At 35.8% G+C, this 26,371-nt stretch overlaps 1 protein-coding gene across 2 annotated transcripts in view; it reads right to left on the bottom strand.

Moving 5' to 3' along the window:
• Positions 1–9,792: 9,792 nt before the first annotated feature.
• The window catches only part of LOC137386961 (hepatocyte growth factor receptor-like), a 77,891-nt gene continuing 61,312 nt past the window's right edge, over positions 9,793–26,371 (bottom strand). Inside the window, exons 17-19 of one of the 2 annotated variants that reach the window (XM_068073210.1) lie at positions 12,306–12,468; positions 11,571–11,707; positions 9,793–11,009 (exon numbers count right to left, since the gene is read on the bottom strand). In XM_068073210.1, the coding sequence (XP_067929311.1) occupies positions 10,745–11,009; positions 11,571–11,707; positions 12,306–12,468 (565 nt within the window). In that variant the 3' untranslated portion in view covers positions 9,793–10,744. Of the gene's footprint in view, positions 11,010–11,570; positions 11,708–12,305; positions 12,469–26,371 lie in introns of those variants that run through there. The other variant, XR_010977856.1, reaches the window with a different exon arrangement.

Genomic DNA, 26,371 nt, shown 5'->3' on the forward strand with positions numbered 1-26,371 from the left:
ACTGATTCAGTATTAGTTAAGTGAATGAAGTAAGCATGGCTCTGGTGGGCAAGCTGGTTTTAAAATGTCTTAAGGGTGTTTTGAAAACGTCGCTGCCTCTGAAACTACAAACTTGAGGAGAATCTCTCCCTTAAACTGATCTTTTAACATCGGCTTCAAAATAAGCATACCAGAAACCAGAAACAAAAGAAGATCTAAATTTTTGAGCGCTTTCATTCATAGTTCTTAGTTTTCTCTGGTAATATTATTAGTACATCTTCTACTGTTAAATGCCTGCTAAAGGATTTTAGCAAAAGGTGATTGTGTTTTGAGGTATTTAAACTTAAGATCTTTTTAAGTTGTGGAATGGTTAAAAATCGTTTTCTGTTCATTTTGTGTTTGAAACAAACTCTTAAACTTGTGTGGATCTGTTGATGTTTGTTAAAACAATGTTTTATTTTATTTAATTATTAAATTGATTATTCATTACTTAGGGAACATAACTATTATGTTGTAGATAATCCTAATAACCACAGATTTCATGATGCTTTAATTGAAGTTGGCTACAATCAAACTGATGAGTGGCAGCATTGCGCATTCCAAGATGGAACGCTTCCTAATGGAGAAGTGAGGAACTATCAGGGTTCAAATGAACTTGACACAACATTTTTGGCGATCAGAAGTTATGCTCTCTTAGGCACGCATGTGAAGATAAGCCTCACAAAAAACCTTGAAGGAGTTGTAAACCAGTTAATAATGAGAGAAGTTGAGGTTGAAGGTTTTTGTTTGGACTAAAGGCAGACATTTTCTGCTAATCCTTGTATTTAATCTACTACTGTGAGGGTGTTTATGTTGTTTATCAAGCTTTTAAAAAAGGAAGTCTAGTGCAACACACTTGTAAACAATAATCGTGGAAGGTTATTGTAGTACCTGTCTTGATTTATAAACTTGTTGTGTCAAACCTTTCTTAGCTGTTCTCAAGCTTCATTATGGCTATTATCATTGTGACACAATAGTTAATCATTGTCAGTGGTTAGCCATTTTGGCAAAACTCTAGATAATGTAAAGAAAACTCTAGATAACAAAAAGACTGTTGATACTATTAAGTTTGCCGCACTATTTGCCAGTTTGGCTGCTTAAAAATTATTCCTATTTAGTGCATCTCTATTTAGATTTCTGTAAGCAATGCTTAACTATGAGTCATGTTACCAGCTGTGAACAAGCCAATTAAAAAAATCAGCGAGGTCAAAGAGCAATTGGTGGTAAAGTGACTGAACCCAGCACCAAGGAGAGCTTTTTTTAGGGTTTAAAACTATACTATAGAAATTCATAGAATATTTTAGGAATTTGCTATCCAGAAAATTGACTAGGTCTACAGTCTGTTGTGGCCACAGAGGTTCAATACTGTATGACATCTAGACAGTTATCTGGATACAATACTATGCACTTTTTATAAACGGAATCATGCCATTTTGCATGCCTGGTAGTTAGGAACCTGACTATAAAGAACTCTAAGTTAATAGAAACTATGGCTTCAGCAAAAGCTATTTCTCAAAACAAAACACTTTGAGAATGCTGTAATAGTAACTTTATTAGTTTTATAGAATGTAAATTATTTTAAAAAATTGTTTGGTAAACTTCCGTATAGTGTTTAAAGCACATTAATTAAATGATAATAACAATACAGATACCAAATAATATCTAGTACCAATATACTGATATACAATTTATCAAAAACTCTCAAAAATTCATCCCGATTGCAGATCATGGCTAATTTTTATGTTCAACAGCTTGCCGGCAGGTAAAGTGCTAGAGATTATATGATTGCTGCTTTGTTAAAGTATTTATTCTGCAAGCCTTTTTTTCTGTTGGGGAAACATATGCATTACTACTTCATTAAAAGTTTGTTTACATTTGAAAAATATAATGAGCTTGGAGGTCTCGCTTATAAATAAATTTCAGAATATTCTAATTGTGAACTTCTGATGGGATCTTATGATTCTATATTTCCTCCTGTCACATATATGTCGTAAACAAAGTATGGAAACTTTAGTGCTTGTAAGATTTTATTAAATCGTTTATTAAATTAAATTATTATATTAAATAGTAATCATTCATTTACACCGCTCCACTTTTTTGTAGATGCACTGAGCTTTTAGGGTATTGCAATCTTCCTTATTGAAAGCACGATGATGATAGACTTCAAACACAAAAATGTTTTGTCATTCAATGGTGTCATTGTGAAAAAGGGGAAAGGTTGTATATAGAGCTATATGGCCTATATGGCTCTATGTATGGTTGTACCACCACATATAGAGAATGGTGATATAGGTCACTTTATCAAGTGTGATAAGCTGGTTAGTTGGCCAGTGCTACCTAGTACTAACTAGATCAAACCTTTTGCATCATTTACTCTAACTTGTTTCATTAATAGGGTTTTCATACTTAATAAGTTAGTGTCAGTTATGACATTAAAATGAGATATGACTGTAGAAGTATAATATTATACTCAGTTTTTAAAGAGTATAGCGGTGCTCAATTTTCTCTGATTTGGCCTGCAAAAACTGAAATACTATTGTGGATTTTTTGCCGGACTACAAAAATTACATTCAACACTTTATTATGCAACCAGTTGGTTTGACTAAATCATACTGAAAAGTGCAATATTATAAGGAGTCTCAGCCGACAGCGTGCCAGTCATGTCTTTAGACCTTTCTGTAAAACCAGCTCTTGTCACAGTGAGCGTTTAGCTTTTAACATAAAGTTTCTTTTTTTAGCAACATTGCTCCTAGCCTGTAGCTATTGACTCAAATGATATTCATAAATCACTTTCACCTGTTTGAGAATGTCAATTAATTTAATAGGAGTTGATGTTGTCTGACATCCTTAACTTGGGCTTGCAAATAGCTAATGGTATGTCTTACTCGGCCGCCGAAGAGAGATTTGTACACAGTGGAAAATTTCGGCTGTAAAATCTAAAGAGATCTGCAGTTGAAGTTGATTCAATTATCTGCGTACATCATCACTCATGCTTTCTTTATGATCTAGCCATAATTGTTAGCCAGAATAACAGCGAACAGATTACGCAACCAAGAAGGTGAATCTGAAACTGAAGCTTCCTGAAGAGTGTTGTGTCACTGTCTGTCATCTTCTAGTAATCCTCGTTTGAGGCATGCCTTCTTAAATGTTGAGCAAACAATTCCGTCGACAGTTCGAAACTGTTGAAACGAAGTAAGTCTCGCAACTTTGGGTAGTAAAATGCGCAAGTGAAAACATTCTACGGTTGTTGGATGAAAGGTATATACTCTTCCCAGCGCATCTAATGCAGGTATGTGAGACCAGTTTTCAACCACTTTTCCTTGTTTTCTAGATTGCCACTTTTTCTGTGCTGTCCATGTGTAATAAGTAGACATTTGATGATATAGTAGAGTTTGAACAAACTCATTGTTTTGGCATGCTTTAAAAAATTCTGTTAAAGTAGTCCTTGATGGTTCCTGTGCACGTTGTTCGATGTTCTCCTCATTGAAGTATGCTCGGTGTCCATTCTCCAGATGTACACTAAGGTGTGTTACTGCAAGATGTCTCTGATAAACTGGCAAACCTAAAATCCTCCAAACAGCCGTATTGATGGAAATATATCTACTAGTTTGAAAAGTAGTAACTTCATCCCTATTATTTTCTATAACAAAAGCTGCTTGATCACTACCTTTGTGAATGTATTTTCAAATTTATTTTATGGATTTAACCAAATGACAATGATCCACATTGAGATGGGTGTTGAAAGTCTTTGATAGAAGAGGGCAGTATGGCACAATCCATATGTTGTCAATTTCTATTTCTGTACCACCGCGTTGAATTATTGCAAAATGTCCTCCCATCCTTGGCATTCGTCTTCTATACTGTGGATATATCCATCATCAGCAGTCAGAGTGTCATGAATTAGTGCTCGCGGGTATTGTTTGGTGCATTTTCCATCATTCATACTGGGAGAAAGGCGATTGAGGTTGCCACAAGGCCTATGTATCATTTTCTTGGTAACAATGCTGTACAGAGTTGGGTCCTCCTCTTTATCTGGAATTTCTGCAGATATTATTGAGCCGACCTGAAATGAGTGTATTGTTTCTACCTGCCATAGAAAAAGATGAAATAAGGCAGACCTCGTTTTTGTCATTCAATTGAATAAAGGAAACATTGAGCTTCACCAAAAATTTTTCCTTTGGTTAGCAAGTTGAGCAGTAGTTTCACTTTTAGCCCAAACACTCTAGCTACAATGTCATGTCTGTCATGAGCTGCTTGCCCATCTATGAGAGCTTCTTTGATTTCTGTCCATTTTGGAATGCACGTTAACGTTATAAATAGATCTGGCCTTCCGTGTTGTCTGACATAGGCCATAGCATCTTGGACATACTCATGCATGTATCAAGGGCTTCCAGTAAAGGAAGAAGGAAGAATGACTAATTGGCCGATGTTCTGTGCATCATCATTTAGCATAGCATCTCTTAGGTAAATGTAACTGTCAGCTGTAAGTCTTCTTTGGTTATGTTTAATATAAGCCAATCTTTCACTTTCAATTTTTGCGTACATTTCTGTCAGAAATTGATGGAGCAGGTGTCTGCATCTGAGTAAGTGGTTTGCTCCTGTGTTTCGTATCATTATCCTAAAAGCATAAAAATCCATGGCAGATACTGTCTTTCCTTGTTTTTCATTACCTGTGTTTGGGTCAACCTGCCTAATTGTAAGATGATATCCATCTTGTCCTTGCCAGTGTATGATTCGGTACTGTAGCACAACGTAGGAAATATGCGTTTCGGAAACTCTTGTAAGTTCTGATTGTCGCTTGTGCAACACGATATCTCTCTTATCAATGTCCTGTCCTACAATAGCAATCGCTGGTTCATTTAATTCGGGTGCATTATATCGTCGTTCATGTTCTCCAGCTGGCCGCCTATTTGCGCGAATCACAATTTTCAAACTGTCATCTGTTAGATTTTCCATGGATGTTTTAAATTCCTGAACATAGTTGTTGTAGCGGTAAAAAAGTCTTGCAAATTATGGACGATGCTAAACCTGACACCTGAGACATTTTCACATCTTTTATTTACTTTGTCACCAGAATTGATCATGAAAAAAAATTTGCAAAAACTTGTTTTCGTTTTCAGCTCGCAGAAGCGATCCGTGCAAATGATAAATCTGTCCTTGCACTTTGACAGTGGGCATAAAACTTTGCTCACAAATTTATCTTGAAGCTCTAAAAGATGTCATCTACAATCAATTGTTATATTTGTGAGTGTTAGATAGAAAGTGGCGAGAATATGCACTATCTCCAATCATTAAACTTTGCAATGGTCCATGGGGTGCAGTAATGACTGGTATTTTGAATTTTTCATTAGCGCAACACATGGCTGGAGCTTCGCCCTTCCACTTGAGTGCTTGACAATGGCAACAAATTTTATTCCTATTTCCTATTAAACAAAAAGAATCACTCTCATAATTAAATGAGCAGTCATACAAAAATGCTGCATTAAACTTTTCTCTCCAAGATGTGCATCTTTTTGCAGCAATCCTCTCTTGACCACGCGTTTGTCTTTGAGCCCGTTGTTCATCAGTCTCTAAAGACCTTACAGTGGCAATCCTCTCTTGATCACACGTTTGTGTCTGTGCACGTTTTTCATCAGTTTCCAAAGATGTTAAAGCTTCAATCTGCCCTTGGTTACACACTTGTCTTTTTGCACGTTGTTCGTCAGTCTCCAAAAATCTTACAGCTGCAATTCTCTCTCGATCATTTGCTTGTCTTCGTGCGCATTTTTCTTCAGTCTGTGATGCTCTCTTTTCTCTAGCCTTTGCTAAGCATTCAATTCTTTGCTGCTCAGTTTCTAAGGCTTTAGCAGCCGCTTTCCTCAGTCTTGTCTTTTCTAAGTCTTTGTTCTCTTTCCTGTGATGACTCACTGCAGGTTCTTTTTTTTGGAGGCATGAGACAATGTGTAACCTTTGAGAAAACATGTAATGAACAGATTATTAAAAAACGTAAAGAATGTAATAGGAGAATGTAAATCTAGATATATATTTCTCAAAATATATATCTAGATTTACAAATGCATGGGTAAATATAAAATAGTGAGGAATAACTGATACTTATAATGTTACACGATAAATTTTACAGTAAATGTTACAGATAATCTAACAGATAATCTTACAGTAATCTTACAAATGTTTGTTGTAAAATTATTTAAAATTACTTATTGGTTAGATTTAGAAGGAACGATGTGTAAGTTAGTACACAAAGCGAGCACTGATAGGAACTTGTGGGATTTTCATTTGCGAGCTTCGTCTTATCCGTCTGTTGATAAAAGGAAATTGTGCTTGGTAATATAGTATATCGCTATTAAAATAAAGGTTTAATAACAAACTGCAAAATATTCATTCAAACAAAGATGTTTTAATTTGAACTAAAAAAAATAACATAAAATAGTTTTTAAACAAACAATGATTTAGTTCGTATTCAATGATTGTGGAACGCAAAGTACCAAATGAGAATCCAAACAACATAATGCAGCTGTGAAAAAGTCTACTGAGCAGCTGAAATAAAATAGTAGCTAAATGTAAAAATAAAATAAATAGCAGGCATGTAAGGTACAAAATGTCGGCGATACGTATATACTCAGTTTGGTAACATACGTATATAATCTGTACAAAAATCATCAAATATATAGTTCGAGATACTTTACCAGCTTTAATGAAAAAAGACAAAGAAGTATCGAGTTGCATATACTTAGGTTCCAAAATATTTCGGAACAGTAGCATCGTAATTCATGGACGCAAGCTAAAATAAATAGCACGCGTGTATCTGATAAATTCGTCGTGAGTTAAAATGCAGTTTTAATGGTAATGTTTAAATAGCTTTTTTTAGCAGGGCAAATTTATAGTTTGCACGCGCATAGCGTATTCGCTATATGAGAACGTATATAAAAACTCAAAGGTTTACTAAGGCGATATAGCTCAGTGGTAAAGCATCCTGAAATACTGGATTGCCTCATGGATCGTCGATGAGAAAACTGTTGTGAGTTCCAATCTATTAGATGGCAGAAAATCAAGATTTAAAAATCTATAGCCGAATTTTCGAGGCGACACACGAAGCCACAGACGGACTGTGAGAAATATATATGCGTGTATACACATGCGCATATATATATATATATATTTAAAAATGTGTATATATATATGTGTATATACAGTATACATGCTGTATATACACGCACATGTGTATATATGCATATATATACGCATTTATAAATATACGCATATATATATATATGCATTTATATTGAAATTTATCTTAGAACTAAAATAAGAGTGCTCATCAAAGGATGTAGCAGTAGCCGTAAAAAAAGATAAGTGAACTATTCAGATATTCGTGGATAAATATTTACTGGCAGACATACGCAAGTACATGTAGATAAACACAGATATACATTCGCATATATATATCTGTGTTTATCTACCTGCGTATGTCTGCCGGCAAATATTTATCCGCGAATATCTGTCTGTGCATATCTATCTGCGGACATGTGTATATATCTGTGTATATATATATATATATATATATCTATGTAGATCTATCTGCATATATCTATCTGCGTATATTTATCTATGTTTATCTATCTGCAAATATCTATCCGAGTACATCTATATGCGTATTTCTACCTGTGTATGTCTATCTGCATATATCTATCTGCACATACCTATTAGAATATATCTGCATATCTATGGTATATGTATGAATCTCAGTGTTAGTCTGTCATTTGTCTGTTCAGTTTTTGCAATATTAGTGATGAAAATCACCTTAGTAGACCTACTAGGTTTAGACTCCCAACATTCAAATCCCAATTCTGCTACCAAGTGAGTGTAACCGCAAGGCTAAGCCTTTCTTATCACACCCATCGCTTTCACCAAATACTGTATATCCTTTTCATGATGGCACACACTAAATTGTAGTTTTTATTATTACCTAATTCTACTTTTTCGTTCCATTTTTTTGAAATTGTTAAAAAACTAACTTTTTTTATCGTTACATGTTACTCTATGTTACATTATGTAATACTTGGATGTAACACCAACAAGATTTTCACAAGCTGTTATGAATTTTGTGGTTGCTATGCTGATGGATGTAATGCTGAACCCTACAAGACGCTGACTTCACCCGCTCCATCTGCCCAGATGTTTTTTACCAACACTACCACTGTCATACGAGGTTTCTTGGTAGCTTACTGCAAATTTTGCAGTCAGGTACCACATTGTTAACGTTCTTGTTTGTTAACTTTCTTGCACTTGTATGCCATAAAAATGTGAATACTTCATGTTTAAGACTAACAACAATCTATTTTGTCGGTTTTCTGTGCAAACTTATTTTCATTGTAATTTTATAAGATAAATGTTAATAGCAGACAATGTTATACAAAATAATTTATTCAGAGTAATATTCTAGTTCAGTTAATAAAGTCCTGATCTTTGAGTCATAAAATTAATAAGAGCATAATCATAAATTGATCAATATCATCAGAAGCCTTTATCTAAATTGCTTTGAAATCTTGCCTTAATGTAATCTTCAATAATAGTGTCAGATCTTTGATAAGTTGAAAGAAACTAATCGCGTTTACGCTGTTGCATAAAGTGTATGACCAAAGACTTTTTAATTTTGATTATATAAAAAATGTCTAGATTGTTCAATTCCAAGTGTAGAGACTGTACTTTGACTATCTTTAACTCTATTTCATTGATATCTTCATCGCTCTTCTGTGGAATGCTTTGAATTTCAAAAGACTTTTGAAAAGATATCATTTCTAAATCTAAGATTTTAATGAAGTTTCAGAATACTGAATTTTAATGCCCTTTGCAATCAACTTTAATTCTTCAAAATCTTTGACCTAATAGTATATGTTATTTTCAATGTTGTTTACTTTATCTTCAAAAAGTGGAATTTGCATTTATTGACTTTAGTTCATCAAGTATTTGCTTGAACTTGGTATTTTTATCTTGATTCTCCTCAGAGCATGTGTTTTAACCTCTTTTTTAGTAGCAACTTGTAGCCTTTGTAGTAACATAACTGGAAATATTGAAATACAGTCCGACTGGCAGCGTACAAGAGTAACCAGCGGAATATAAACTTTACAAATATTTTATTCAACTTACTATTTTTCATCATGTTAGCAATTTGTCAGCAAAGGTGACAGCCCTCATTATTTCTAAAATGTTCAGCCATGAGTGATTTGTTATTTTTAAGTTTGACTTTTTATAGCCAGAAAATCTTTTATCTCAAGCTTTTCTCTGATACCTTCAAAATTACTTAATGAAGATAATTGCAAGATTTTTCATCGAATGATACTCACAGTTGGCAATGTTACAATATAGCCAGAGATATAAATATGTTCATCTCAGAAAGGCATATAATGTTTTAAAGTTGTCAATGATGTGATACACATAACTTAACAGAGTTTAGGTTTATCAATGATTGCTCTCTGATATTAAACATATTACAAAGATTATTGACTTACTTAAATACAGTTGTTCATAAACGGAAAACAGTTTACTCAATGCAACAAGGTCATTATGCCAGTATGTCACCTGCTCTTTGGTCACCTGTCAGTTGCAGTAAAAAAACACAGCTATGAGTTCTATATACCCCTATGTAGGCAGTATTTGTATTTTTTATGTCTCACAGGGTCAATTTGTATTGTCAAAAACATCAGTATATGTTCTGATTTTGAGTACATATGTTGGTGAGTGTACCACTTTGAAGAACATATATTGGTATGCATACAGATTTAAAGAATATATATTGATACATATACATATGGGCCCAAGTACATGATTCTACATTAGATATTTTTAGAGGGTATTTCAGAATGTGTAGAGTTTCATAGAGTACAACATCATATCCTTACTAGCCGATGCAGGTTATGCTGCAAGGTATGAATTAAATAGTTTATACATTTCAGTAAGTGTAAAGTTTACTAGAGTGAAAAGACAACCATAGCCAAGTTCATATGACATAAACACCTTAAAACATGAAGTATATATTTTATAAATTCACTATGTAAGGTGTAAGGGTAGTTTTTAACACAACTTCTGTGTAAATTTAAAAAGACAAAATAAATTTTGTTAAAATGACAGGTAAAACAAAGAAAATAAATTGAGTAACTAGACCAATCTCACAAGAGACAATCTCACATCAAAACTCTGATTTGTTCTATTAAAGCTGCATGCTCCGAACATCCACAGAAGCAAGCTAAATTTTTTTGTTCTAATTAAAATTTTTCAGAGTTATGCATAATTGTTTAAGGGTAATCAATGCAGCTATTATGTTATCTGATTTTTCACCAAACAACAAACAGACTTTTTAAAAATGTTTAGTGCAATTTTTCACATTTGTATAAGCAGAGTAAAGTGCAGTCATCTTTGACCACTTGAGTTGCTCAAATATGTCTTTTGAAAGCATATCTTTTTGCATGTTAACGAGAATAACCAAAACAAATCCTAATTAAAAAACTATATAGATTAATAGAACTACAGTTTGCTTGACGGTTTATTTTTTAAGTATAATATGTAAAGGATTACTGAGAGTGAATATTTGAAAAACCCCAAGTAAATTTGTTTAGAGATACCTCAGAAAATTCTGTTTAGATCTTGACACCTTGTTCTGCATTTGACAAAAACAGATATTTTCTGTTAGTAGGTGGAGAAAAATATGTAGTTCTCCCTGTTCCATCAGCTATACAAATGAAACTTGATTTAAAGGTGCTTGAGTTTTTATTGGCTGTAAGTATTCCTCAGGCTCACCAACATCTGCCATGTCTAAATAATCTTCGGGAATGTTCTTTGTAACACTTCGGTCAGAATAATAATTCTCCATTTGCCCAGAACCTGCTGACGGAATAATTTCGCCTCTCAGAACTTTCGTCAGGTAGTCTGATAAATCATCAAATGTTGGTCGTCTTTCTGGTTCTTCCTCCCAGCACTTGGAGATCTCCTTAAATCTTAAGTAATAAATTCATGATTTGACTCATTACCTCTATTTAATACTTCTATTAAAATCTGACACATAATTATTTTAAAACTATTGAGTTGTGTGGTAGCTGAAGCAATATAAACCTGGCAAGGCAAGTCATATGAATTTGCCACGTCTAGACATATTACTAGCTCAATTATAATAATCGACACTCTTTGTTTTCTAGTAATTGAAAGGTTATAATGGATGTCAGCTGAAGGTTTAGCTTTATGAAAAACTATAATTCAAGTTGTTTGGGTAGTTGTATCATATCACATATCATATCCCACTAGTCCTTAACATGAATAGACATCAAAAGAAAATGAACATGCTAACATGTGTATTATCTCTAGCTAGACTGCACTCCTATGTACTGCACTACATTGACAAATTAAAAACAACATAATAAAAGCAGTGGCAAGATCAGTAACATATAGGAGCAGTTGTAAAACTACCTCAAGTATAACTATATATAGTAGCATTACTAATAGCAATACTAATAGCTATAGCCATACTAAGGTGGTTATGAGTCAAAAGTATTGTTGCTTACATTTCTGGGGGGCAATTGCTTGGCTTGTCAAGGCGCTTTCCACTAGTCACATATTCCTTTATGTGATAGTTGCTTACTCCCGGATATGGTGAACTACCACGAGTGAGCAACTCCCAAATGGTGACACCGTATGACCACTAAAACAAGTTGATGTTATATATAAGACATGGAACTTAACTACCTATGATTTAATTGTCTAATTTTAAATTAACTTGATTTTTTTACATTTTAAGACATATTTTATGATGACCACCTTCGTTTTTAAAATCACTTTTTCTATGCTTCTTAGTTCTGTATTACTTTAATATATTATAAATTTTTCAACGCATACTATAAATTATATATTTTAAATTATGCTATATCATATTATGTTTTGTTTTGCTGTATTATATTATAGTCTTTTTTGCTACACTTTGTTACATCACACTACATGTACATACTATATATTATATATAGGACAATATATAGCAGGATATTATAGAATAGTATATCCTATTAGTAACAATACAATTATAAAAAAAATAATTTTTTTAATTGAGTTGTCTGTTGTATAGGTTAATAGAGTAAAAAACTTAGTCTATGAGCTGGAGGTAAAGCAATGTAATAATTAGGCATAATTATGGCAACATTCCTTGTAGCAAGAGTTAAGAATTGCATTTATCAAGCGTTAATACTGCATTTAGCATAATACAAGAGTAGACTTTATGAGTAATTGCTTTGATAATTTGCACCAACCACGTCAGACTTTGAGCTGTATCTTCCTTCTTTCAAAGACTCAACTGCCATCCACTTCAGAGGAACTGGCTTGTTCATAGCCTCCATGCTGTAGTAATCTTTTTCATAAATATCTCGAGACATTCCAAAGTCTGAAATCTTTACAATGAATGAGCCGTCTACCCTGCCAACATAAATGTGCAATATAAAACTAAAACATAGCAAAACAGGATATCCCGTGAAACCTCTATTTGAACACCACCTTAATCTAAACGCACCTCAAATATAGCGTCACTATAAAGGAAAAGTAGAAATTTATTGATCTTTAAAAACGCATAAGAGCCAGTGATTAGTTGAATAGGTTTCACAAAGTCCTACTAATGATGACTAGGTTACATTAATAATAACTGCTGTCTCTTTTCCGTTGTCCAACTTCAAAGTTTTTTGTTGTGTTTTGTTAAAACTTTGAGACAAGATCCTTGAAAAAATCAATAACTGTATCAAATATAGCCAACTGTATATTAATACTGCTCCTTGTTTAAAGCAGTCTTGAAACTTTGCCGTATGTGACTACTTTTACTACGGTATATGAACCATCAGTTTTTGGCTGAAAGTTGTGCTTAATACACAAGTAGCAAGCGGTTTATCATTATAAAAGTAGGCCTATGTTTGCAATTCAACGCGTAATTGTGTTTTCTGCTTAAAAAATTACTTGGACGTAATAACGATTATTTTAGCAGCACAGAAAGGTTAAGGTTAGGGGCTATTGTTGAAGGTATTAAGCAACCAGAAGAAAACTTTAGTTCTAGTAAAAGCAACAAATATTATGCAACTGGCCGAGCCAAAGATGCAAACAGTTTTGTTTTAAGAATGATAGTTTTAGTTTCTGCATGTATTATAAGTATGGTTTATCTATGTAACTTGTTCATGGATATACATGTATATTTGTCGCAATCAATAGATTATTATAATATAACTTGCAAATTTGTAGATTTATAGCATATTATTTGATAGCATCTTCACAGTTATCTTAACTTGGCATACAATGAATCTATGCTCATAACCCCATTTCTATTGCACATAAAAAGTTAGGTTCAACTGCAAAACTGTAGCAAAAATATTAATGAGTGCAATAAGTTTTGAGCAAAACTGTTTAAAATAGTATAAAAAATATATACGACCTTAAGGTTAAAATGAAATAAAAAGTTAAAAGCTCAAAAAAAAAAGTTAAGCAAGATACAATTATAGTATGATTGCAGGTTAATTACAAGCATTTGATATCAACCGGTAGAAATATTTTGCAGTATGCCAATCTATATTTATTATTAGTTCTTAGACAAGTGGGAAGAAAGTTAGCAGAATTATTGCGTCCAAAAGGGTTGATGTCACTCTATCCTAAAATGAGCAAAATATAGGCAACACTTTATTTGCAAAAAAAGGTTAAACTTATCTTCCCACGATTCTGATGAGCTATTTTAAAAAATACAAGGGCATCCTCTACGCGAACGCGACTGCCACTTAACAGCTACCATAATGGAAGGGTTGAAAAACCAAGTGAAATGGTTTTTCAATAATGATTTAAAGATATATAATAATCTTAATCTATATAAATATATATATATTTCTCAAAGTCCGTATGTCTGTATGTCTGTCTGTTGGAAATCCGGCTATAGCTATTATTAGAGCAGCTTAGCTTGACAACAATAAAAACTCGAATTCATGGAATTTCATGGAAATTCATGGAATTCTTACCGTCATTGGAAGCCTGACCTTATTAACTAGCTTAGTGGAGTTTCCATTGGCAATAAGCCAGGCCGCTAGCTTGAAAGGTACAGTTGTTTGACAAAGTTCTAAAACCTTTACAGTTGTTTTTATTTTTCACTTAAATTATTTCAACTAAACGGACACACTTCTCTCATGATATGTAGTTTAAAAGTTAGAATGGCAAATGTTGTTATATGTTAAATACAAATCAATTTTCTGTCCAAAGACTCTTCTATTACACGGGCAACGCCGGGTGGCACAGCTAGTTATATATATATATAATCATATATATAACAATTATAGATATATATATAAAATATATATATATATGTGTGTGTGTATGTGTGTATGTGTGTATGTGCGTGTATGCATGTATGTTGTATGCGTGTATGCATGTGTGCGTGTACGTGTGTATATGTATATGCGTGTTTGGGTGTATGCGTGTGTGTGTGTGCGCGCGCGTGTGTGCTTGTATGTGTGTATGCTCGTATGCGTATGTGTGCGTATGTGCATGTGTGCGTGTGTGTGGGTGTGTGTGTGTGTGTGTGCGTGTGCGTGCATGTGTGTATGTGTGTGTATGTGTGTGCACGCGTGTGTCTGTACACGAATCATATATATACTGTAATACCGTCACAAGTTTGTGTTTTTAACCACCTTGTTACTAGACCGTTAATATTGGTGCAACTAATACTCATGAATCCCTGTCACTTTTTTGCAGAAGTCATTTTATTTTTATAGGAAATGATGTTATCAACATCTTTCACTGAAGCTTGCAAATAGCTAATGGTATGTTTTACTTAGCCAAATAAAGATTTGTACACAGAGATCTGGCACCTACAAATTGCATGTAAGTGTATATATATATGAATTTATATATATGTATATACATGTACATATATGTATATACATGTATATACATATATATATGAATATATATATATATATATAAATATATATATATATATACATATTCAAATGTATCCTACTTGAAACTAAAATTAGAGTGCTCAACATAGGATGGAGCAGTATAAATTGGAAAGTCAAATAATTTACTTATCTTTCAGCTACTGTCAGTTTCCTGTTGGCGCATTCTTTAGGCTGTAAGCTTCAAGAAAAATGTGCCAGCAGGAAACTGACAATAACTGAAAGGTAAGTAAACTATATATATATATATATATAGTTTCCTTACCTTTCAGTTATTGTCAGTTATTGTCAGTCATGCTTGTCAGTCCGGATGTAGAAGTCCCAGAAGATCTTAGCGCGGTCATTTTCATTGACCCTACCAGGAGCTTCCCACCGGTGTTGTGGTTTATTAAGGCCATACTCATCACATAGACTTCTATACACAACACCTGCGACATGATTATGCCACTCAGTGTATGCGTTTCCGGCTAGCTGCTTGCATCCACTGATGATGTGTTGGATGGTCTCAGGTGCATCTTTGCACAGCCTGCATCTAGGATCGTCTCTATTGTAATAGATTTTTGTTTGGAATTGCATTGTTGGGAGCACTTGCTCTTGGGCTGCCATGATTAGCGACTCTGTATTGGCCGTTAGGTTTCCTTGGTTCAGTCACATTTTTGTCTGGTGAAGAACGCCAAGCTTAAATATTTTTTGGCGGTAAGGACCATGAAGAGGTTTCGTGTGCCAGTCAAGTGTGTCATATATATATATATATATATATATATATATATATATATATATATATATATATATCTATATATATATATATATATATATATATATATATATATATATATATATATATATACCATATGCATATATTTTCGCATTCGTTATACAGGACAGATAGCGCAGTTGGTAAGGTCCTCGGTTCAAACCCCAACAACTGCACTTTTCTGGTGGTCCTTGGACAAGACCCTTGCTTGTATAATGTCTACAACCTCTATGATGAGTGCAATAACCAAAGCCATGCCGGCTCGGACGTCGCCCGATCAAACAAGGTCCACGCTGCCTGTAGCTGAACCAGGACATGGCAGTGAGAAATGGGCTACTGGTTCGAAACGGATGAAATGGACTCGGACTGATAACATGGACCTCATGCTGTGCTACTTTATGATTGAACCACAGTCGGGGCATCCATAGGAAGGATGCCCCAACTGTGGATAAACATGAGCCCTGAATTGCCTCTAATCGCTAAGCAACTTGTAGCTCAGAGGGGTAACATGATCAAGCGGCACCTCAATCGGAACTTGAGGTAGGTGAAATTAGAGAACAGTTCACCCAAGTAACCTCAACCAACGAGGAGTGCATATTAACACACAATGTCACGCATACACAATCATGTGTTGATTCACGGGTTAAAGAAGACAAGCACTTGGACCTTGACCCAAGGGTGAGAGAGCTTGCGGAAAAAATCATCAACAGGATGTCAGCTGCAAATAATTATGAAATGCCATACCTAAGAAGCTGTTAGATGACATTAACTTGGCACTGGAGTCGATCTAACAGGATCAATCAGTGAGACTAATGCCTTAATCTATAGGACAGCAACTGTCATGTTAGAGGAGATGGATATTAAGCCACTGCCAACAAGTCTTCAAGCCATTCAACCCTGGCAGCTGAGGCTACAAAATGAGATCAATAGTTTGCGCAAGAAAGTTATTTGCTCAGTGAGAGATCTAACCACAGTTTGGAGCTTCCAAAAATGGAAGCCACAATAGAAGCTCTAGAATCTGCCAAACAGCAGCTAGTAGCATTCTCGGCACGTCTGAAGCGGTACACCAAAGAGCGGGATAACAAGAGAATGAACCAACTGTTCATCAATAATCTATCTAGAGTGTATTCCCAGTTCAAAGGTGAACTGCAGAGGCCAATGTCTGAGCCTCCCCGATCTAGCACTTCAAAGTTCTGGAAGGACATCTGGGAGAAAGAGACTACTCATAAAACCACTGCAAATTGGCTGAAGAGGCTTAAAGAAAGCCATCAACACACTGTGGCTCAGCAAGGACTCACCATCAGCAAAGAGGACATCAAGTGCAGAGCGCAGCGTATGAAGAACTGGGCAGCACCTGGCCATGACATGATTCAAGCCTTCTGGTTGAAAAAATTGACATCACTTCACACTAGGATGGCTAAGCAGATGGAATGCCTAATAGAACAAAGTGACCATCCAGAATGGCTGACCAAAGGACGTACTGTACTTCTGATAAAAGATCCAAAGCAGGGGCCGATTCCCAAAAACTATCGACCAATAACGTGCTTGCCCACCATTTGGAAACTACTCTCAGGAATAGTTGCAGACAAACTGGAAGAGCACATGAGTCACTATATGACTAGTGCTCAGAAAGGAATTGGGCGCAACACCCGAGGAGCTAAACATCAGTTACTGGTGGATCAGACGGCCTGCCAAGACAGCAGGAGAAGGCAAACCAGTCTTGCCATGGCTTGGACTGGCTACAAAAAGGCTTATGACTCAATTCCCCATAGTTGGATACTTGAGCGCCTCAGTATGTACAATGTTCACCCTGCTCTTGCGGCATTCATCAAGATGTCAATGACCAAATGGAAGACGGAACTGAAGGTTAATGGCAAAAAGCTGGCGAGTGTACAAATTAAGCGAGGCATCTATCAAGGTGACTCCTTATCACCGCTGCTCTTCTGCATATGCCTAAACCCTCTAAGCAAAATGCTGGAGGAGACTCAATATGGGTACCAGTTTAAGAGTGGCACCAAGATAAACCACCTCTTCTACATGGATGACATCAAGCTGTACGCTAACAAAGAAAAGGACATTGATTCGCTAATACACCTCACTCAGGTATACAGCAAGGACATCGGAATGACCTTCGGTATTGAGAAATGTGGAAGGATAATTCTTAAGAAAGGCCTTTCTATGCTCACAGATGGCCTAAGAATGCCAAATGGTACCATCAAAGATATAGAAGAAGGGTACAAGTACTTGGGGTTTATGCAAAGCAACATTAACCACGAAGCCGAGGTACGTCACAAAGCCATTACTGAATACAAGAAACGCCTTCGGCAGATCTTACGGAGCCAGCTCAATGCCAAGAACCAAGTCATGGCAATAAATACCTACGCACTGCCAGTAATAAAATATCCAGCAGGCATGATAAAGTGGACTGGGGAAGCCATCAAAGAAACAGATATAGCAACTCGTAAACTGCTGACCATGCATGGAGCACTCCACCCAAAATCTGATACTACTAGATTGTATCTTGATAAGAAATATGGCGGTAGGGGACTCAAAAGTGTACAGCAGACAGTGAAAGATGAAAGAGTAGGAGCAAAGCATCAAAGCATATGCAGCCTCCATGGCCATCTCAGATATGTTGCTAGCTGAATTTCAATCGGCTGCTTTTAAAACGGACCTACCCCCTGATGATGAGGCAATTGACTGGCACACAAAACCTCTTCATGGTGCTTACCACCAGCAAATATCTAAGGTTGGCGATCTTCACCAGATCTATATGTGGCTGAACAAAGGAATCCTAATGGCCAATACAGAGTCGCTAATCATGGCAGCCTAGGAGCAAGTACTCCCAACAAGGCAACTCCAATCGAAAGTCTATCACACTAGAGATGATCCTAGATGCAGACTGTGCAAAGATGCACCTGAGACCATCCAGCACATCATCAGTGGATGCAAGCAGCTAGCAGGGAAGGCATACACTGAGCGATATAATCATGTCACACGTGTTGTGTATAGAAGTCTATGTGATGAGTATGGCCTTAATAAACCACAACAATGGTGGGAAGCTCCTGGAAAGGTCAATGAAAATGACCGCGTTAAGATCCTCTGGGACTTCTACATTCGGACTGACAAGCATGTCCTAGCAAACTAACCAGATATAGTGGTTGTAGACAAGGATAACCAGAGGGCTACTATAATAGATATCGCAGTACCCGATGACTACAATATAGCCAGCAAAGAAAAAGAAAAGGTAGAGAAATATCTCCCTCTTGAAGAAGAGATTGAAAAATGCTGGAATGTAAGAACAACTGTAATCCAACAACGCTGACTCAGTCATTGGGGCACTGGGCGCAGTAACACTGGCGCATAAAATGTGGCTTGCTCAAATACCAACAACAATCAACGCAGGTGAGTTGCAGAAAAGTGCACTATTGGGAACAGTTAAAGTCTTGAGGCGAGTGCTTAAACTCCCAGGTCTCTGGTAGGAGATCCGAGTTAGAGCAGAATTTACCACCCAAAAGGGGTATCCGGGGTGAGGAAACAATTTTTTATATATATATATATATATACTGCCCCCTGCGTTAGAAAAGCATTATCTGCTGACATTTTAGAAATCCACTTGGCAAACTCTATGCAAAGCAGTTGTGTCATCGTTATTAGTACAGTATCAAGCTTTATCAGATTAAAGTATTAGTCTTATAGTTAATCTGTTTTAATGCTTGTTGCCTACAGTTGTCTGTAACATTGGTATCTATAAATTACAGTAGAAAGGCATTACAGATTTTTAATGCTTTGTTTGCCCGGTTTCCTCACATACATTCAACCATCAACAAACTTAATAAAGCAATACCAAATGTTTATTTAGTTCTCTGCCTATTTTATCAAAGTTTTAGCCACTTAAATTAGCACATCTCTCCTAATTCTTCTCATTTACATAATTATATCTTGTAAAATCTGGTATTATGTAATAAGCGTTGAAAAATTACGTTGAAATAAACTGGAAATGATAACACGGACCTCATGCTGTGCTACTTTATGAGTGAACCTCAAAAGTAGGGCTACATGGGAAGGATGCGTCAACTGTGGATAAAAATTCTGAATTGCCACTAACCGCTAAGCAACTTGTAGCCCAGAGAATTAATATAATCAAGCAGCACCTCATATCGGAACCTGAGGTATATGAAATTAGGTAACCGTTCACCCAAGTAACCTCGACCAATGAAGAGTGCATATCAACACACACAGCCACCCATACACAATCTTGTGTTGACTCACGAGTTAAAAAAGACATACACTTTGACTTTGACCCAAGGGTGAAAGAGCTTGCGGACAATATCATCAACAAGATGCCAGCTGTTAATTATTATGGAAGCAGGGTAACACTACGGAGAGTTAGCAAGGCCATACCTAAAAAGCTGTTTGGAGACATTAACTGGGCACTGGAGTTGATCTCAACTGGATCGATCAGTGAGACTAAAGCCCTAATCTACAGTACGGCAACCGGCGTCTTTGAGGAGATATGTATTAAGCCACAGTCAACGAGGCTTCAAGCCATTCCATCTTGGCAGCTGAGGCTACAAAATAAGATCAAGGACTTGTGCAAGAAAGTTAGTAGGCTCAGTGAGAGATCTAACCACAGTTTGGAGCTTCCAAAAATGGAAGCCACAATAGAAGCTCTAGAATCTGCCAAACAGCAGCTTGTAGCACTTTCGGTACGACTGAAGTTGTACACCAAAAAGCGGGATAACAAGAGAATGAACAAACTGTTCATCGATAATCTATCTAGAGTGTATTCACAGTTCAAAGGTAAACTGCAAAGGCAAAGGTCAAATCTTATCCAAACCAGCACTTCAATGTTCTGGAAAGACATCTGGGAGGAAGAGACTACTCATAACACTACTGAAAATTGGCTGAAAATGCTTAAAGAGAGCCACCAACACACTTTTGCTCAGCAAGGACTCACCATCAGCGAAGTGGACATCAAGTGCAGAGTTCAGCGAATAAAGAACTGGGCAGCACCTGTCCATAACATGATTCAAGCCTTCTGGTTGAAGAAACTGATATCACTTCACACTAGAATGGCTAAACAGATGGAATGCCTAATAGAAAAAAGCAACTATCCAGAATGGCTGACCAAAGGACGAACTGTACTTCTGATAAAAGATCCAAAGCAGGGGCCGATTCCCAAAAACTATCAACCAATATTGTGCTTGCCCACTACCTTGAAACTGCTTTCGGGAATAGTTGCGGACAAACTAGAAGAGCACATGAGTTTCCCAATTCCTTTCTGAGCACTATATGACCAGTGCTCAGAAAGGAATTGGGTGCAACACCAGAGAAGCCAAACATCAGTTACTGGTGGATCGGACAATCTGTCGACACAGCAGAAGAAGGCATACCAATCTTCCCAAGACTTGAATTGACTACAAAAAGGCCTATAACTCAATTCTCCAGAGTTGAGTACTTGAGTGCCTCAGTATGGACAATGTTCACCATGCTCTTGTGGCGTTCATCAATATGTCAATGACCAAATGGAAGACGAAACTGGAGGCTAATGGTAAAAACTGGCAATTTTAAAAATTAGGTGAGGCATCTATCAAGGTGACTCTTTATCACCGCTTCTCTTCTGTATATGCCTAAACCATTTCAGCAATATGCTGGAGAAGGCTCAATATGGGTACCAGTTTAAGAGTGGCACCAAGATAAACCACCTCTTCTACATGGATGACATAAAGCTGTACACTAACAAAGAAAGGAATATTGATTCGCTGAAACACCTCACTCAGGTATACAGCAAAGACACTGGAATGACCTTCGGTATTGAGAAATGTGGAAGACTAATTTTTAAGAAAGACCATTCTATGTTCACAAATGGCCTAAGAATGCCAAATGGTAACATCAAACATATAAAATAAGGGTACGTACTTAGGGATAATGCAAAGCAACATCAACCATGAAGCCGAGGCACGTCACAAACCATTACCGAATACAAGAAACGCTTTCGGCAGGTTCTACGGAGCCAGCCCAACGCCAAGAATTAACTCATGGCAATAAATACCTAGGTACTACCAGTAATAAGATATCTAGCAAACATAATAAAGTGGACTGAAGAAGCCATCAAGGAAGCAGATATAGCAACTCGTAAACTGCTTACCATGCATGGAGGACTCTATCCAAAATCTGATACTACTAGATTGTATCTCAATAGGAAAGATGGTGGTAGGGGTCTCAAAGGTGTGAAGCAGACAGTGAAAGAGGAAGAACAAAGCATTAAAGCCTGTGCAGCTTCTATGGCCATTTCAGATAAGTTGCTAGCTGAATTTCAACTGGCTGCTCTTACAATGGAGTTTTGCCGTGATGATGAGGAAATTGACTGGCACATGAAACCTCTTCATGGTGCTTACCACCAACAATTATCTAACGTCGGCGATCTTCACCAGACATATATGTGGCTGAACAAAGGAAACCTAATGGCCAATACATATGTAGTCTCATGGCACTACTCATGGCATCCCAAGAGCAAGTGCTCTCAGCAAGGCATCTCTAAACAAAAATCTATCACACTAGAGACGATCCTAGATGCAGACTGTGCAAAGATGCACCCGAGACCATCCAACACATCATCAGTGGATGCAGGCAGCTAGCAGGGAACGCATACACTGAGCGGCATAATCATGTCGCAGGTGTTGTGTATAGAAGTCTATGTGATGAGTATGACCGTAATTAACCACAACACTGGTGGGAAGCTCCTGGTAAGGTCAATGAAAATGGCGGCATTAAGATCCTTTGGGACTTCTACATCCGGACTGACCAGCATGTCCTAGCAAACCAACCAGATAGAGTGGTGGTGGACAAGGAGAACAAAGGAGTTACTATAATAGATATAGCAGTACCCAATGACTACAACATAGCTAGCAAAAAAAGAAAAGGTAGAAAAATATCTCCCTCTTGGAGAAGAGATTTAAAATTGCTGAGATGTAAGAACAACTGTAATCCCAGTAGTCATTGGGGCACTGGGCGCAATAACACTGGCGCATAATTTGTGGCTTGCCCAAATACCAACAGCAATCAACTTAGGTGAGTTGAAGAAAAGTGCACTATTGGGAACAGTTAAGATCTTGAGGCGAGTGCTCAAATTCCCAGGTCTCTGGTAGGAGACCTGAGTTAGAGCAGAAACTACCACCCATACGAGTAAACCGTGTTGAGGAAACAGTTTTTAACATGTACATTTAAAAATTGTTTACTCACCCCGGATACCCCGTATTGGTGGTAAATTCTGCTCTAACTCGGGTCTCCTACCAGAGACCAGGGAGTTTGAGCACTCGCCTCAAGATCTTAGCTGTTCCCAATAGTGCACTTTTCTGCAAGTCACCTGAGTTGATTGTTGTTGGTATTTGGGCAAGCCACATTTTATGGGCCGGTGTTATTGCGCCCAGTGCCCCAATGACTACTGGGATTATAGTTGTTCTTACATTCCAGCATTTTTCAATTTCTTCTCCAAGAGGGAGATATTTCTCTACCTTTTCTTTTTCTTTGCTGGCTATATTGTAGTCATTGGGTTCTGCTATATATATTATAGTAGCCCTCTTGTTCTCCTTGTCTACCACCACTATATCTGGTTGGTTTGCTAGGACATGCTTGTCAGTTTGGATGTAGAAGTCCCAGAGGATTTTAGCGCGGTCATTTTCATTCACCTTACCAAGAGCTTCCCACCAGTGTTGTGGTTTATTAAGGCCATACTCATCACATAGACTTCTATACACAATACCTGCGACATGATTATGCCGCTCAGTGTATGCGTTCCCTGCTAGCTGCCTGCATCCACTGATGATGTGTTGGATGGTCTCGGGTGCATCTTTGCACAGTCTGCATCTAGGATCGTCTCTAGTGTGATTTATATATATATATATATATATATATATATATATATATATATATATATATAGTCTGCGAGGCAACTTAGTTGTTTCGTGGCAGGAAGTCAACTCTCATGGGTAATGGGATTTGTGTCCCTTGCCTAAGCTCTGAGCTGCACTGATGAGGCTTCAATAGCCGAAACAGTACTGTCTGTAGCATGAGTATATGCTCCCTCACTTCGGTTTGGTTGAGCACTCTGTGAGAGGTGCGGCACTATTAGCCTTTGTGCAAAGCTCATCACTTTTGTGATTTGAGCACTCTGGTGCCAGCACATTGACTTTCTTAAAGTCTGCGAGGCAACTTAGTTGTTTCGTGGCAGGAAGTCAACTCTCATGGGTAATGGGATTTGTGTCCCTTGCCTAAGCTCTGAGCTGCACTGATGAGGCTTCAATAGCCGAAACAGTACTGTCTGTAGCATGAGTATATATATATATATATATACATATAAAAATATTTATATACATATAAACATATATATATACATATATATATACATATATATCGACATATATATATATATATATATATATATGTATATATATATATATATTTATGTATATATATATATACATAAATATTGTATATTTATATATGTTTGTATGTATATATATATGTATATATATGTATATATATACATATATATATATATATATATATATATGTATATATGTATATATATACATATGTATATGTATATGTATATATAAATGTATATGTACATATTGTAAACTGTTTCCTCACCCCGGTTAACCCATATGGGTGGTAGTTTCTGCTCTAACTCAGGTCTCCTACCAGAGACCTGGAAATTTGAGCACTCGCCTCAAGATCTTAGCTGTTCCCAATAGTGCACTTTTCTGCAAGTCACCTAAGTTGATTGCTTTTGGTATTTGAGCGAGCCACATTTTATGTGCCGGTGTTATTGCGCCCAATGCCCCGATGACTACAGAGACAGTATATTATTTATATTTATATTACTTATATTATTATATTAAATAAGTAAGTTTGAAAACCTTTACATTTATTTTAGGTAGAATGGCAAATGTTTTTATATGCTAAATACAAATCAATTTTCTGTTCAGTTTTTTTATTACCCGGGTAATGCTGGGTTGTACAGCAAGATGTATTAGCTTACACATCTTTCCTTTTAAACCTAACCAATTGGTTTTTCGTAATTAGTTTCACATTTTACAACAAACATTTGTAAGATTACTGTAAGATTTATCGTGTAAGATTGCAAGTATCAGTTATTCTCCACTCTCTTATATTTACATACATTTACATACTTCGAGAAATATACATATATAGAAGATATATAATTTTAAATTCTCTTACATTTTAAAACTTCTTATGACTTTTGAATAATAGGTTTTATAAAGTTTGTATAACTTTTGTAATATAGGTTTTTTAAAGTTTGTTTCATTGTTGTTATTATTTCAACATGCATTCTTTTAACATAAATTGAGTATCGTGTTTAAAGTTAAAACATTATTCATTTTCCTATCACTGTTATTTTGACTTGATTGGTTTCCAATTGTTATTATTAATATTTTTTTTCAACCATTTTTAGCAGGCATTGTTCTAATAAAATTTCAACTACAAAATACTATGATATTCTGTCATGTTTTTTAATATCGTCGTATTCAAAGAATTGATGGATAGTTTCTGATGGGACAGTAACCTCCTTATGCCCACACACTTATATGCAAGAATTGTTATTATTAATTCAACATTTTTACCAAATTTATTTTGTTTTCTCAGTTTGTATTTATTGTATCATTACCGTATCATCATTTATTGTAATTGTTGCAAAACCGACTTAATTTTGCTATTATTTGCTAATTATTTGAAATTTTCATCTAATCCCCTTTACAATTGTTTTATTTTTTTTAATTCACTAGACTGCCAGAAAACCTTTTCCTCATGATATGAAGTTTGAAAGTTACAATTGTTTGACAAGGTTCGATAAACCTTACAGTTGTTTTTATTTTCCCTTAAATTGTTTCAACTACATAAAACACTTTTCTCATGTTAGGTTACCTATCATGTTTTCTCATGTTACCTATGTAGTTTGAATGTTAGAATGACAAATGTTGTTATATATGTTAAATACAAATAGATTTTCTGTGCAAAGACATTTTAACTACCCGCGTACAAGTACAGCTTATGGTGTGAAATGTTGAAAAAATACTTTACCGAAGTTGTTTTCTCGCCTTGAAGTGGATTAAAATTTACATTTACATTATATATATATATATATTTATATATACATATATATATATATATATATATATATATGTCTGTAGCATGAGTATATATATATATCTTATTGCTCAACAATAGCTATTTTAATAGGAAAAATTGTTTCGGATCTCGAACTCCTGGAACTGATTATGTTCGAGAACTGAGGTTCCACTATACGTTATCAAAAGATATAGGTCGCTGAAAGTTATGAAGTTTTAAATTTACAATGGTTTGAAAACCTTTACAGTTGTTTTATTTATTTTTAATTCAGTTGTCCTGCACAAAACCTTTTCCTCATGATAAGAAGTTTGAAAGTTGTAGTTGTTTGAAAAAGTTTGAAATCCTTTACAGTTGTTTTATTTTCTCTCTTAATTTATTTCAACCACACAAAACACTTCTTTCATGATATGTAGTTTGAAAGTTAGAATGGCAAATGTTGTTATATGTTAAATACAAATCAGTTTTGTGTGCAGTCTTCTTTTACTACCCA

This window comes from Watersipora subatra, chromosome 2, assembly GCF_963576615.1.
Source record: "Watersipora subatra chromosome 2, tzWatSuba1.1, whole genome shotgun sequence".
Lineage (NCBI taxonomy): Eukaryota > Metazoa > Bryozoa > Gymnolaemata > Cheilostomatida > Watersiporidae > Watersipora > Watersipora subatra.